General features: G+C 42.8%; 1 protein-coding gene across 4 annotated transcripts in view; it reads right to left on the bottom strand.

The window, feature by feature from the left end:
* LOC136494588 (uncharacterized) overlaps positions 1-15,935 on the bottom strand; it is a 40,798-nt gene that overhangs the window by 10,439 nt on the left and 14,424 nt on the right. For 2 of the 4 annotated variants that reach the window (XR_010768634.1, XM_066490746.1), the window contains exon 3: positions 10,143-10,532. The exons of 1 other annotated variant lie outside the window; for it this stretch is intronic. Coding sequence is in view for 2 of the 3 variants with exons in the window: in XM_066490746.1 (XP_066346843.1) it covers positions 10,399-10,532 (134 nt within the window). In the remaining variant the exon portion in view is untranslated. Of the gene's footprint in view, positions 1-10,142; positions 10,533-10,887; positions 10,988-15,935 lie in introns of those variants that run through there. One more of the 4 variants, XM_066490748.1, reaches the window with a different exon arrangement.

Raw genomic sequence — 15,935 nt, 5'->3', positions numbered from 1 at the left:
AGATTGCCTTCAGAAGAAGAATGGTGGTTCATATGTAGTCACTTGGGATAGTGATGACTCCTCAAGTGATGATGATGATGATAGTGATGATCACAAGACCACAAAGAAGAAGGTTCTTGCAAGCATTGCCATCAATGAAAAGCCTTCTCTCTTGAATCGTCATCATGCTTCATGGCTAAGGCCACTAAGGTACAATCTTGTGATGATGAAAGTGATGAAGAACATGTTGATGATAATGAACATGAAAATGAAAATGATAGTGATAGTGATGATGATGAACCTACTAAATATGAATTAATTGACATGCTAGAAGATGCTAGAGAACACTTTGATATCAAGAGAAGGGAATGCAAAAGCTTGCGTAAGGAACTAAAAACCCTTAAGCAAGCCTTTGATGAGCTCAATGCATCTCATGAGAGGCTAGAGGAAGCCAATGAGAAACTTGGCAAAGCTCACAAAAAGCTTGAAAAGGCTCATTCCACTTTGCTTGATGAGCAAAATAAAGGAAGCACGTTGAAACTTGCAATGTAGGTTTAACTTGTGATATAATTGATGAATCACTATCTATGCTATCATCAGTTGCTCCTACTAACCCTTCTTGTAGCACTTTCCACTTCTACCTTCATCTAGTTAGTGATGGTCTCTCTCATGATGCCTCACTAGTGGTTGAGAATGAGAACCTCAAGAAGGAGGTCACTAAGCTCACTCACAACCTAGCTAAGGCTTATGGTGGCGAGGACCGCTTGCTTATGTGCTTGGGTAGCCAAAGAGCTTCTCTCTACAAAGAGGGATTGGGCTATACCCCTCAAGAAAGGCAAAGCGGCCTTTGCTCCTCACAAGACTAGTTTTGTGAAGAACAATGGTCGATTTTATACTAGTTGCAAGCAAGTGGGTCATAAAGAGCAAGAATGCAAAAATAAGAACAAAAATGCTAATGTATTCTTTATTAAGCTTGATTCATGCTATATGCTTACTAAGGGTACAAATGGTGTAAAGGCTAAGTTTATTGGCAAACCATGGATGGGCTCAAAGAAGAAAGCCATTTGGGTGCCAAAGAGCCTAGTGACTAACCTTCAAAGACCCAAGCAAGTTGGGTACCTAAAAAGAATTGATCTTCTTTGTAGGTCAATTACAAAGCTGGAGAAAGGCATTGGGTTCTTGATAGTGGGTGCACTCAACACATGACCGGTGATGCAAGAATGTTCAACTCAATCAACACCAATGGCAATGATGGTTATGATAGTATCACATTTGGTGACAATGGGAAAGGCAAGGTCAAAGGGCTTGGTAAGATTGCAATATCCAATGATATAAGCATTTCCAATGTGTTGCTAGTAGAGAGCTTGAACTTTAATTTGCTATCCGTAGCTTAATTATATGATCTTGGATTCAAATACATATTTAGAATAGAGGATGTAGAGATCATAAGTGTAGATGGCTCTAACTTGATCTTCAAAGGCTTTAGATATGAGAATCTATACTTGGTTGATTTCAATGCTAGTGAAGCTAGATCATCTACATGCTTGTTCACTAAGTCTAGCATGGGTTGGTTATGGCATAGAAGGCTTGGTCATGTTGGAATGAAATAATTGAATAGATTGGTTAAGCATAACTTAGTTAAAGGCTTGAAAGATGTTGTGTTTGAAAAGGATAAGCTTTGTAGCTCTTGTCAAGCCGGCAAACAAGTTGGAAACGCCCATCCTAAGAAAAGCATGATGAGCACTAGTAAAGCATTTAAGTTATTGCACATGGATTTGTTTGGGCCAACACAATACACTAGTATCGGTGGAAATAAATATGGCTTTATGATAGTGGATGACTACACTAGATACACATCGGTATTCTTTCTAGTGGACAAAAGTGATGTATTTGCAATATTCAAATCATTTGTCAAAGGCATTCACAATAAGTTTAAAACAACCATCAAGAGAGTTAGAAGTGACAATGGTAGTGAGTTCAAAAATACTAGAATAATGAGTTATATGATAAATTTGGAATTAGACATCAATTCTTGGCCAAGTACACTCCACAATCAAATGGTCTTGTTGAGAGGAAGAATAGAACACTCATTGATATGACAAGGTCTATGCTTAGTGAGTATAATGTGAGTCAATCCTTTTAGGCCGAAGCTATCAACATGGCTTGCTATTGTAGCAACCGCCTCTATTGTCACCGATTGAAAGAGAAGACACCATATGAACTCTTAAATGGTAGAAAGCCCAACATTGCATATTTTCGGGTCTTTGGTTGCAAATGCTATATCTTGAAGAAAGGCACAAGATTGGGCAAGTTTGACAAGAAATATAATGAAGGATTCCTACTTGGTTATTCCACTATAAGCAAAGCATATAGAGTTTGGAATTTGGATAGTGGTACTCTTGAGGAAGTTCATGATGTTGAATTTGATGAAACCAAGGGTTCACAAGTAGAGAATGAGAACTTAGAAGATGTTAGAGGCATTCAACTTTCAAATGCCATGAAGAATATGGATGTTGGTGAATTGAGGCCTAGGCAAGTGAATGATGATGAAGATGATCAAGTGCAAGTGCTCTCCAACTCAAATATGCAAGAAGATACAAGTCAAGCTAGTGCAAGTGACTCTCATGATATTAATCAAGATCAAGTGGCTAGTACATCATCTCAACCCAATGATCTAGCAAGTGTAAGCAATCAAATTCCAATCCTCCAACCAACAAGTATTGCAAGAGATTATCCTTTAGATACAATCATTGGAGATATTTCAAGAGGTGTGCAAACAAGATCAAGATTGACATCATTTTGCGAAACACTTCTCATTTGTATTATCCATTGAACCAAAGAAGATAGATGAAGCTTTGAAGGATGTTGATTGGGTCAATGCTATGCATGAAGAGCTAAACAACTTCACAAGAAATCAAGTTTTGAAAAATGGTAGAAAGACCAAAGGGACATAATGTGATTGGAACCAAATGGGTCTTTAGAAATAAGCAAGATCAAGATGAGATAGTAGTAAGGAACAAAGCAAGATTAGTAGCACAAGGCTATACACAAGTTGAAGGTCTTGACTTTGGAGAAACATATGCCCTGGTTGCTAGATTGGAAGCAATAAGAATCTTGCTAGCCTATGCTTGTGCTCACAATATCAAGCTCTATCAAATAGATATTAAGAGTGCATTTCTCAATGGTTATATCAATGAAAAGTATATGTTGAGCAACCTCCTGGTTTTGAAGATGACAAGAAGCCCAACCATGTGTACAAGTTAAAGAAAGCATTGTATGGCTTGAAGCAAGCACCTAGAGCATGGTATGAGAGATTGAGGGACTTCCTCCTCTCTAAAGGGTTCACAATGGGCAAGGTTGACACCACTCTTTTATCAAGAAGATTGGAAAAGATCTATTTGTCTTGCAAATCTATGTAGATGACGTCATATTTGGATCAACAAATCAAGATTTTTGTGATGAGTTTGGAAAGATGATGGCTAATGAGTTTGAGATATCTATGATTGGAGAATTGAGTTACTTCTTGGTCTTCAAATCAAGTAATTAAAGAATGGTACATTTGTGAGTCAAGGCAAGTACATCAAGGACATGATCAAGAAGTTTAGAATGATTGATAGCAAAGTCATTAGCACACCAATGGGAACCAATAGCAACTTGGATAGTGATGCAAGTGGAAATATGGTGGATCAAAAGTTGTATCGATCTATGATTGGAAGCCTACTCTATATGACCGCATCAAGGCCGGATGTCATGTTTAGTGTATGCATGTGTGCAAGATTTTAAGCTTCACCAAGAGAAAGTCATTTGAAGGCTACAAAGAGAATTTTGAGGTACATGAAGCATACACCAAATGTTGGTTTATGGTATCCCAAAGGAGCAAAGTTTGAGCTAGTTGGTTACTCTAACTCGGATTATGCGGGATGCAATGTAGAAAGGAAGAGCACCTCGGGCACATGTCAATTGTTGGGAAGATAACTTGTTTCATGGTCATCAAAGAAGCAAAATAATATTGCGTTATCAACCGTCGAAGCCGAATACATATCCGCCGGTAGTTGTTGTGCACAAGTACTTTGGATGAAGGCCACTTTGAGTGATTTTGGAATCAAGTTTAAGAAAGTGCCATTGCTATGTGACAATGAGAGTGCAATCAAGTTGACAAACAATCCGGTACAATATGCAAGAACAAAGCACATTGATGTCCGCCACCATTTCATAAGAGATCACCAACAAAAAGGGGACATTTGCATTGAGAGTGTAGGCACCAAAGATTAACTTACCGATATATTCACCAAGCCATTGGATGAGAAAAGGTTTTGCAAGCTAAGGAATGAGTTGAACATATTGGATTTCTCAAATATGTGTTGATGCACCCCCATTCATATGACATGCCTCTCCTTCGAGCAATCTAAGGTAAAAATTGATTGGCATGACATACATCCTTGCTAAGGACATGTTTAGTGCATCTAGTCATATTTTCAATCTTATTAGGACCTTGCAAGTGGTTCTATCTTATTAGGCTCATTCATGAAAATCAAATGAATTTTGATGTCAATATGGTATCACTATTGCTTCTATGCTTGAATTGATCTTGTGATGGCATATGACATGGTTATGGGCTTGTAAACCTAGTGTTTAATCTAGAAAATGAACTATAAGTGTTTAACTCAACATGGTACAAGATAACCCTTATTTAGAGGTGTGAAGAAGCTTGTCCTTGGATCAAACCGAGTTAAATATCTTTGGGGAATAATCTAGAATTGAACCAATTTGGGAAAATAACCCTCACCCCATTGACTGACATTGATAATCTCGACCCTATAAGTAATACTATCTATATTTAGAGCCTTTGTGGTCATTGATGACAAAGGGGGAGAGAGAAACAAAGATAAGGGGGGGGAGAGAAAACAAAGATAAGGGAGAAATATGAAAAAGGAAAGGAAACAAAGATAAGGGAGAAATATGAAAAAGGAAAGGGATCAACTAAAAATTTTGAGCACACAAGTAGGGGGAGCAAGCTCATGAACTTGTATGGTGTATTTGAATGTGCATTTCATATGTTTGCTTGCATGGCATAAGTATTAAATTTAAACATCCATACTTGTGTGATGAATGTTAGTTGTAAGATTGAATGATGAAATGAAATCACTAGATAACTTTCATTTCCAAGTAAGTCTTTACAAGTGATATCTTTTCAAAGTATGTTTCCAAGTGATATTGAACTAACCATGGTGCTAAGGATGGTATATTGGTGCACTCCGATTAGTATCACGCTTCAGAGGTCCATCTTTTGTACCTTAGCATCATTTGGTAGACATTGACTCCTATATTTCCTATCTAAGCATATGTGCAAGCTTTAATCCAAACTCTTAGCACATATGTAGGGGGAGCAATTGCTACCACTTAGGGTTCATGAAACTTGTCCATATCCTTTTACACATGGTAAATATGCTTGGGCAAGCAACATGGATTCAATTGAATTTCAATTCATATCTTTGTATAAGGGTTGTCATCAATTACCAAAAAAGGGGAGATTGAAAGCTCTAGTTTGGTTTTGGTGAATTGATGAAACCCTAAGTGCTAACCTAGTTTATCAATTGATCATGAGATAGGTAGCACACTTCAAGTAGAGAAGCTAATAAAGATCATAGCATGACAATGGTGATGACATGGCGATGATCAAGGGCTTAAACTTGAGAAGGAGAAAGAGAAAAACAAAAAGCTCAAGGCAAAAGTATAAACCATAGGAGCTATTTTGTTTTTGGTGATCAAGACACTTAGAGAGTGTGATCACATTTAGGTTTGATAGCCGTACTATTAAGAGGGGTGAAACTCGTATCAGAATGCGGTTATCAAAGTGCCACTAGATGCTCTAACTCATTGCATATGCATTTAGGATCTAGTGGAATGCTAACATCCTTGAAAATATTTGTGAAAATATGCTAACACATGTGCACAAGGTGATACACTTGGTGGTTGGCACATTGGAGCAAGGGTGGAGAAGTTAGAAGTGAAAACAGAGGTGATGCCAGCGTCGGTCAAGTGACCGGACGCTGGATCCAAAAGCACCGGACGCTGACTGCCTACGTCCGGTCACATTGACTGGGGGTACAGAGGCTAGGGTTTACCACCGGACGATGTGCTATGTCCGGTCAAGGTGGACTGGACGCGTTTGGTCGAGGAAAACCGATTTTCGACCCTTACTGTACTCGACCGGACGCTGAGGCTCCAGCGTCCGGTCAGTTTTACCGGAGTGTCCGGTCAACTTTATAGCCGTTGGAATGTGACAAACAACGTTTGAATCTGATGACGCATGGCATTCATCAGTGGACCGGACGCTGAGTCCAGGGTCCAGTCAGTAAGACCGGAGCGTTCGGTCAGAGCGCAGTGTACCCAGTGAAGGGGTACAACGGCTCTATTTTGTGGGGGGCTTCTATTTAAACCCCATAGCCAGATGTGGCTCACATCTTTAGCCATTTTCATTGACATAGCAACCTTGTGAGCTAAGCCAAAGTCCTCCCACTCATCTCCATCATTGATTCATCATCATAGTGAGATTGGGAGTGATCCAAGTGCATTGCTTGAGTGATTGCATCTAGAGGCACTTGGTGATCGTGTTTCGCTATAGATTTCGCTTGTTACTCTTGGTGATTGCCGCCACCTAGACAGCTTGGAGCAGCGAGGATCGTCGAGCGGAGGTGGTGATTGTCTTCGGCTTCGATCGTGGTGATTGTGAGGGGTTCTTGACCTTTCCCCGGTGGAGCGCCAAAAGGTACTCTAGTGAATTGCTCATGGCTTATGTGATCCTCATCTTGTGTTGGTTGTGCGGCACCCTATTGAGGGTTTGGCGTGTGAAGCCAATTAGCGCATGAACCTCTAAGTGAGTGAATCGCCACAACAAGGAGTAGCTTGCCGGTAAGCAAGTGAACCTCGGTAAAAATCATTGTGTTCATCCTTTGATTCCGAGATGATTGGTCTTCATTGTTATTCATCTTTGTGATTGATTGGTTCACTCCTCTACACGGTGGTATAACTATCTTGATCACTCTCTTTTCATTATCGCAAACTAGTTGACAAGCTCTTTAGTGTAACTAGTTGTGAGAGCTTGCTTGGTTGGTTGGTGTGGTTCTTTAATTAGCCTTTGAGAGCACACTAACATAGGGTAGTGTCATACCTCTTGTGTGAATCGACGCTATCTAAACTAGAATTATGGTAGGTGGCTTGTATTTTGAGTAGGCTAGCGCAACACTTGCTTCGCCTCATAATTGTCTAACTATTTTGTTAAGTGTTGTTGTAGAAATTTTTATTAGGCTATTCACCCCCCTCTAGCCATTAGGACCTTTCACACGGGTATGATGCCCACCGTCCAAATACAGACCGACAAGATGCGTGTACGATCCCACCCACTATGGGATGGGATCCATGATAAGGGTCTCGACCTAGAGACCTTCCTAGCAGGCGAAGAACCCTGACCCCAACGATTGAAGCCGTGTCCCTCAGCCCCACGAAGCAACTAGGTTAACAATGACCCAGGGCGGCTACCTACTACAGGTACGACACCCCGAAAAACCTAAAGACGACGACGAAGACCATGACGGATGTTGCGTTGCACAGGATAGCTAACGAACCATCACCGTGGCTACAGTGCTGCCATGGCCAGCATAGTAGCACCATGTCAGACCCTGCCACGACGTGGCCACAAGACCATAACGATAGCCACACCCGGACGGGGCATCAAAAGACGACGTAGCTTGCAAGCCAAGCTAGCTAGGACCTTCCTCAGGCTCTCGGCCCTTCGGTTGATGGAACCTTCTCTTTATAACGAGCCCTGGCCCTGAACTCTATATAAGGGTGGTCAGGGCACCCATCTCAGGATATCTAGACATTCTTCATCCTCTACCATTTCATCCATAGCAGTAGCGCTCCTGGAGCTTCTCTTCGGGCTGCCCCTTGTCTAGCATAGGTTCAATCACCTCTGTCACCATTCTTGCACCCCCATTGTAAGAACTTCAGAGCATTCAAGCGAGGAGCGTGCACTCGATCTTCTCTGAGACTGGACGTAGGGCTCCGGCCTAAACCAGTATAAATCCTCGTGTCAATTGGATACTACCATCGTCTTCCTAGAGCAGCGCGACAATCATATAAATTTACTAGTCTGGTTTACGAAACACCGACAATAAACCAAAGCAGCGGCAACCCTACATCACAAGTCACGACCCAACAACCTAGGAGTACTTGGCACTTTGGAAGAATTTCCAAATCCATCAAGGCAAGGCCTCGCTACACCTAGAAGGCTACATGATCTAGGGACCAATCAACATGTTCATGAGGGATCTGGTAGTCCATGGATGCATAGGTGCAACGCCCGGTAACCCGCAGTTCACCCTCCTTGCCGTACTTGAGCAGGAAGGAGGTCATCTTCACCACGCGGAGGTGCGGGTAAAAGTTGTCATCCTTGGACATCTGAGACTCTACCAAGCAGAACCTGCTATTGTCCATGTACACCAACATGGCACCCCTATGCCTCTTCAAGCTCTTGTCAAAGAACACTTCCACGCTCAGCTTCCAGGCTGGCATGGTTGCGCAACCAGTTGCGGGTGGGACGTCGGAGCAACACGCATGCCCGGTGCCTTCCATGTGGATACAGAGCCCAACCCAGGCGTCCAGCTCATGGTCACAGTACGCTTGGCCTCTGAACGGCAAGATCCAACCACCGACGTGGGTCCACTCGAGGCTCTCCACGTCAAAGGTGAAGGTGCTGCTAAGGTCACCATGATTGGGCAGGATCAAACCAGGGTTGAGCTTGTAGCCTCTGACAGACACAAAGATGGTATGCCCGTCCGGGTGCACCGCATAGTTGCTGACACAAGAGGAGTCAAATGGCGCCATCGACTTGACGCTGGCCCACGACCACGACTTCTCCATGGCTGGTGGTTCTGGCCCCAGCACCTCTAGGATGGGGTAGACGAACGTCCAGAGCCTGCCGCCAGCGGAGGCGTACAAAGGTCTGCCACGGTCCCCACGGCTCATTGGGGATGGGCACACCGTCACCGCCAGTGCCTCGGTGTCGAACACGAGGGTGCCGCGACTGGATTCTGCGGGATACATCGCCGAGATCTCGGTGACGTGGGCGGCGAAGGACCGCGAATAAGGTGGTGTTCGTTACCCCTCCTAAATTTCCCAGTCGTTGTCTCATCCAATATTTAGACATATATATAGAGTATTAAATATAGACTAATTATGAAATTAATTTTATAGTTTGTGACTAACTTACGAGACAAAATTTTTAAGTCTAATTAATCTATGATTTGACAATGCGGTGCTACAGTAACATATGCTAATAACGAATTAATTAGGGTTAAAAAATTCGTCTCGTAGAGTACTGACGGATTATGTAATTTATCTTTTTATTAATATCCGAACACCCCAAACAATATCCTCCCGACACACCTCAATTTTAACCATCGAATCCAAACACCACCTAAACATGCTGTCCTACTATGCGGACAAGCAGGGACTGTCCCAGTCGTTCACCACAAGGTGGAGATACTTCGCCCTGTTGGTTTGACTTACTTTTTAGCTATAGAATAATATTTTTCTCTCGTAGTTAGCATAAATATAAGAATAAGTTAAATTTCAGCGCGAGGAACAGGCCAAGCCCTTGTTTAGTTTCCAAATTCTGTACCTCCAAACTTTGGAGTTACTGTTTACCCAAATTCTGCATACATTGTCAGGAAATGTGCAGTACATTGTGCATGGCTTGTCACATGCTGAGTCTTCTCTTCTGTGAGGTGTTCTAGGGCATCATATACTACTCATCAGACTGAAACATCTGCATGTGTGTGATACTGTGATGGAAGTGCATGTAACAGGCAACATAGTATTGTGTGACAAGCCATGTTGTCATGATGGAAATTTTGCATGCCCCCAGTACGTTGTCATGCACAATCGCATGAACAACTGTAAGCTCTACACACTTTATTGCATATTCAAAAACTCAAGTAAAATGTAGTCAAATCCGTCGAAAATTCTTACAGACATTCGGATAGTACATAAGCAAATACATCTTCTCAATCTCAGATTATTCACGACCTATTAAACAAATGATGAGCCAGCCTATCTCAGAATGCATTCATGCTTTCCATGTCCGCACTGTCTGGAGCAGGCTCTGTCTCAGGCTGATCCACATATGCTTCAACAGGCGCATAGTTTACATTGCTATGTAGCATACCAAAGTCACCATCAAAGTCACCATTGATCCTGATGAAGTTGTGCAACGCCATGCATGCAACTATTATATGTGTCTGTGTCTCAGGTGGATACGACAGGATGTTAAACAATATGCGCCACTTCATCTTCAACACTCCAAACGCCCTTTCATTGACATTTCTAAGAGATGAATGCGCATAATTGAATATCTCCTTAATACCTTGTGGTTTGAGGGCGTTTTGAAAGTCTTGGATGTGATACTTGGTCTGCCGGTAAGGAGACAGAAACCCAGAGCGGTTTGCATACCCTGAGTCCACCAGGTAGTACTTCTCTGCAGCAGTAAGTACCTGTAAGTTTAACAAGCTTCAATTAGAAAACAATATTGAACTAGCAGCAACGTGTGTACCTCTAGGCGCCTTAGGGAAGAAATCTCTGTATTTTGTGAGTGCATCATCTAACACTCTCATGTCATGCACCGATCCAGGCCAGCCAACAAGGACAAAAGTAAAGATCATGTCAAAGTCACAAACGGCCATGACATTCTGGGTTGTCTTGCCCTTCCGACACATGTGCTGCATAAACTTATCACTTGGCACGACCATAGGAATGTGAGTGCCATCTATTTCCCCTATGCAACCCTTGAATTCAGGATAGAACCTAGCATTCTGGACCCTAGGATGCATTGTTGTAAAATCTGGGTCCCTAGGTTTAATGATGTAACACCCCAGGTGTTTGGCTTCCACATTTGCACTTGCATTTCATGAACATGAGCATCATTCATCCATTCATGAGCTTGTATTGCCTGAAACATGTTTTCGAAACATTGCAACGTATCGTTATATTTCATGTGTGTTGTCTTTATGAAATGAATAGTGTGCAACACCCAAGTGCAACATGTGCAACTCACTTTAGTGAAACATGGTTAGTTAGTACTATGCAACAGGATCATGAAACATGTGAAACATGACTATGAAACAAATGTAACATTTCATTGGTTTTTCATTGTTTCAGTACATACAATGCTTGATTCTTGTGTGACCAATGTGTGGTGTGGTTAATAATTCTCTTAAGCAACTTAGTGACACCTAGAATGTCATTTGGAACATTGTTCATATTGCTCATGTGGCCTAATTATGATTTCAAATAGTGGTTTGACTTGTTTTGACTCTGGAACCCTTTTGTTTGACTATTTAAAAAGTGTAGCTTAGAGTGTTTGCATGTCTAAGTAACCTAAAGCAAAGTTGTAGCAAATTGTATAAGGAACAAACTTTGTTTAGAAGCCAAGTCATGAAAATATGCACAACATGCTCAAAAAGGGCCCACAAGTCAGTGTTGAGGGCTGATTCAACACTTAGAAAAATTTCTAAGTCTAAAATGCAATGTCAATTTGATCGAGCTAACTTTGGCTTGATATAACTCGTGATCCGTTGAGTTTTAGCTAGTGATTTCTGAAGCATTGTTGTAGCCCTATCATAGCTCTACAACTTTCATGTACATTGCTTCCACTAATTCTTCATGGTTTAGGAACTGTGTAGCGTTGAAAAGTGTCTATCAGTCGGCTCATTGATCACTGAATCAAATTTTCAGACTCGCTACAGTGTCGACCGGTTTCAGAAAACAACCGCCGCATGGCGCCACCCGTTGTCGACCGCCTGACCGCGCAGCCACACGCCGCGGCCGTCCTGGAGCTGCTGGCCACGACTTGAACCCCCGTCCGCCTGCCCGACCGGCTCATCAGTCCGATTTTCATTTCCTTCGCCTCCACCACGTGCAGCAACAGAGCACCGCCGCTTCGCCATTGCCGAGCATGCCGCACCATCGCCTAGCTCACTCACCGCCGCAAAAACGCGACCCCCAGCTCGACCACAGCTCCGCCGTGTCCTCCTCTACCTCATCGACCGCCTAGCCGAGCAATCCGTGCCTTAGGTGAGGGCCAGTGGCCATTTTCCCGCCGCCGTCTCCATGGCCATGCCTCGTCGGAGCGGAGCTCGTCGCGGCCAACCACCACCGAGACCTTCTCGTCCTCCTCTCTCTGCTTGAATAGCTCCGTAGTGACCTCATGGAGCTCATACCGAGCTCGGATGAGGCAGCAAGGGCTCGTCGTCATCGGCGCCTCACGCCAGAGCTGTGCCATGCCGCCTTCACCGGTGACGAGCCACCTCCGATGAACCTTAGGTCTTGCTTGTAGCACCAATCGACTCACCTCATCACGTAGATCATGTAGGTGTCCTCGGTGTTGCCAGAGTCCTCGCCGTCGGCGAGCTAGACCACCGCCGCGGCGTCGCATGTCGTCTCCCCTATTTCGTCTCACTGACTAGCGGGCCCTGCTGACACGCGGGTCCCACGCGTCAGTGACTACAGAGTCATAAGCTAGTTCAATTAATTTCAGTTTCGATGCTGTTTTGTGAATTTTGTAACTCCAAATGTGTAGATCCAAATGGTGTGATTCAAATTTTGATAGAATCACAGTGAAGTCTAGTATTTAAGAAAAATATGACATGAGCACATGAAGTAGAAATTTTGGATGAATTAAATAGGAACTTGAAATGTATTTTTAAATGCATGCAAACTTGTTTAAATTATATCTTGAGTTTCTGTGATCCAAAAATTATGAAATTTTGTGGGTAAGCTATTCTTGCTTAGTAAAAGCTCTGGTAAAAATTTGAGAGCCATTGCATGTATGGTTTTTGAGTTATAGATTTTCTTTTATCATTGATTAATACTTGTGTAAATTTTTGTAAATTATCTAGGAATTCTATGACCATGAAACTTTGTGGGTAGTATCCTAGTACCTTAAGGATGCTAGTAAAAATATGAAATTTGTTGTTTGACACTTTTCACTAAGGTTTCCTAATTATGTCATTTTAAGCTATTATGTCTTATCATTTTTGTGTAGACTGTTATGCTTGCTCAAATGGTGTGAAATTTTTATAGTGGCCTACTTAGAGCATGTAGTATCTACTGTAATTGTTGTAGATTTATTGGTGTAGTTTTTATATATGTTTACCATTTTCTCTAATTAATTAAATAAATTATGAAAGATATTAAAAGAAATGTTTTGGTGAGAAACACCCTACTTTCTGGTGTTCTTGTGATATGTGTAACAAGTGAGTAGAGTTAGTTTTGTCCAATTATGTGCTTACATCATAAGTTAATAATTATTTTGTTTGCATTATGTCCTTCTGGATAGATCTAGGGACTTTATAAAGTTCCCCATGATATTTTAGTTTGTTGTGAATGTGATGAATATAAAAATTGTAGATAAATTATGTATCTAGCTCCTGTCAAAATTTGATGGCATTTAGCCTAGCAGTTTAGGAACTACAGCTGTTTAAAGTTAGGTTCCAGTTTTGCCTACTCTCTGTCTTGTGAGGATAGAGTTCTATTGATTAAAGAATTCAACCTGGTAAAGGTTGGAATCATGCTTTGAGGTCTGAAAATGAATTGTAGACAATTTCATAACCTTTCCAAATTGTCTTTGAAAGCATCTAGGCCCCTAGTTGGATTTCGGTGATTAATGTCAATACAAGATTACTATGACTAACGTGTGTTTTGCAGAGGCAATTAAGTTAGGTCATTGTAATAGAGATCGATTGGGCAATCGAGGTTGTCATGCCCCTACGATGGATATCGTTTCGGTTTTCAAAGGACGCACGACAAGGTTAAGGATAACTAGTTCTAAGTGTCAATTGGAGTTGGAGAGACACTTAGAGTAGTTTAGGACTTTGTTTTTCCTTTGGCCGTACTATGAAGGGGGGTATGAACGGGTAGCTTGACCTAGTTGAGTCTAGTGAGTTAGGTGTGGTGCACACTTGTTAAAACTAGCTCGAGGCAGCTCCTATGAATGCCTAAGATCCTTTGGAGCAAACTTCATTCACATATGTTCGAAAGTTGGAAGTGAATGGAGGGTCAAACACTGACCGGACGCTGGCTCCGGTGCGACCGGACGCTGGCCACAGGGTCCGGTCAGTTCGTTTGACTGAGGTGGTTAAGTCTGTTGTGACCAGACGCTGGAAGGTTGTGTGATCGGACGCTGAGGGCTAGCGTCCGGTCGACTCCAGTAAGGGTCCAGACTTGGAAAAGAGTGACCGGACGCGTCCGGTCAGTGTGACCGGACCCTGTGTATCCAGCGTCCGGTCGTTTACAGTAAGCATCCAAGAGCGACCGGACGCGTCCGGTCGGTACTGACCGGACCCTGGCAGCGTCCGGTCATCACTTGAAAACTGGTTCGCGGGTTGAACTGACCGGAGCGTCCGGTCATCACGACCGGAGCGTCCGGTCACCCCGCAGAAGCTCGTAACGGTTAGTTTTTCAGGCTGCCTTATAAATAGAAGCTCCACTCGTGAGTGGAGCAACTTTTGCTCATACCAACAGCTGAGAAACACGTTTGTGAGTGCCAAGAAGAGCAAGGTCCTAGTGAGGTGTTTGTGATTTGAGAATCCAAGAGAGTAGCCTCACTAGCAAATCAAGAGTAGCAAAGTGTGCATCCATCTTCTCATTAGGCTTCGTGTGGTCAAGTGAGAGTTCGTGCTTGTTACTCTTGGTGATCGCCATCACCTAGACGGCTTGGTGGTGATTGGGAGTTTGGTGTTCACCCGGCGGAGCTTGTGGGTGACCCAACTCAAGTTGTGAGCGGCTTTGGGTGATTCGCCGCGACGGAGTGTCGAAGAATCAACCCGTAAAGAGCACTTGATCCTTGCGCGGATCAAGGGGGAGCTACACCCTTGCGCGGGTGCTCCAACGAGGACTAGTGGAGAGTGGCGACTCTTCGATACCTCGGCAAAACATCGCCGCGTTCCTTTCTCTCCCTATTTACTTTGAGCACTTACTTTGAGTATTTACTTTGAGCAATTCAATACTTGTTTTACATCCATAGAATTGCTTGCTTGAGTAAGGTTGGAACATAGGTGGTGAGTTCGTTGTGCATTAGTTTGATAGAAACACTTTTCTAGGCACAAGGGGTTAATTGGGCTATCCGTAGGATTTGTTTATTGCAAGAGAATTTCGAATTAGCCCAATTCACCCCCCCCTCTTGGGCATCTTGATCCTTTCAATTGGTATCAGAGCCTCGTGCTCACGTTTTTAAGCTTAATCGCTTAGAGCAAGATGTCTCACGGGGATGGACCTCCTCCTATCTTTGAGGGAGATGATTTTCCATATTGGAAAATCCGCATGGAGGCATACTTAGAAGCTCTAGATGTTGGAATTCTTAGAGCCGCCTCTCAAGGGTTCCCCGCACCTAGGAATGCCGCACAACTTCAAGGCGATGAAGTAAATTATGAGAAATGGAATGCAAAGGCTCGCAACACCATTTTTAGAGGCCTTTGCAAAGAGGTGTTCAATCGTGTAAGGAACCACAAAGACGCCCATGCTCTATGGTCGGACGTTTGTGCGCTCCATGAGGGAACCAAGAGTGAGCGTGAGGAACGCTATCATCTTGTGATTAAAAAGCTAAATTCTTTTGAGATGTTTCCCAAAGAAAGTGCTAATGAGATGTATTCTCGATTAAATGTTCTTGTAGAGGAAGTCAATGGGCTTGGACTTACTCAAATGTCACCATCCGATGTTGTGAGAAAAATCTTGAGTGTCCTCCCCATTGATAAATATGGGCACATTGTGACCGTGCTACATCAAGGTGATCTTTCCACCGCTACACCGACACAAATCTTGGGAAAGATCAATGCTCATGAGATGTACATGCACATCACACCACAAGATGGCTCATCCTCTACAAAGAAGAAAGAGAAGGA

Source organism: Miscanthus floridulus, chromosome 11, assembly GCF_019320115.1.
Source record: "Miscanthus floridulus cultivar M001 chromosome 11, ASM1932011v1, whole genome shotgun sequence".
Classification (NCBI taxonomy): domain Eukaryota; kingdom Viridiplantae; phylum Streptophyta; class Magnoliopsida; order Poales; family Poaceae; genus Miscanthus; species Miscanthus floridulus.
Note: the sequence above shows the minus strand (reverse complement) of the source record. Positions and strands in the feature narration are given on the sequence as shown.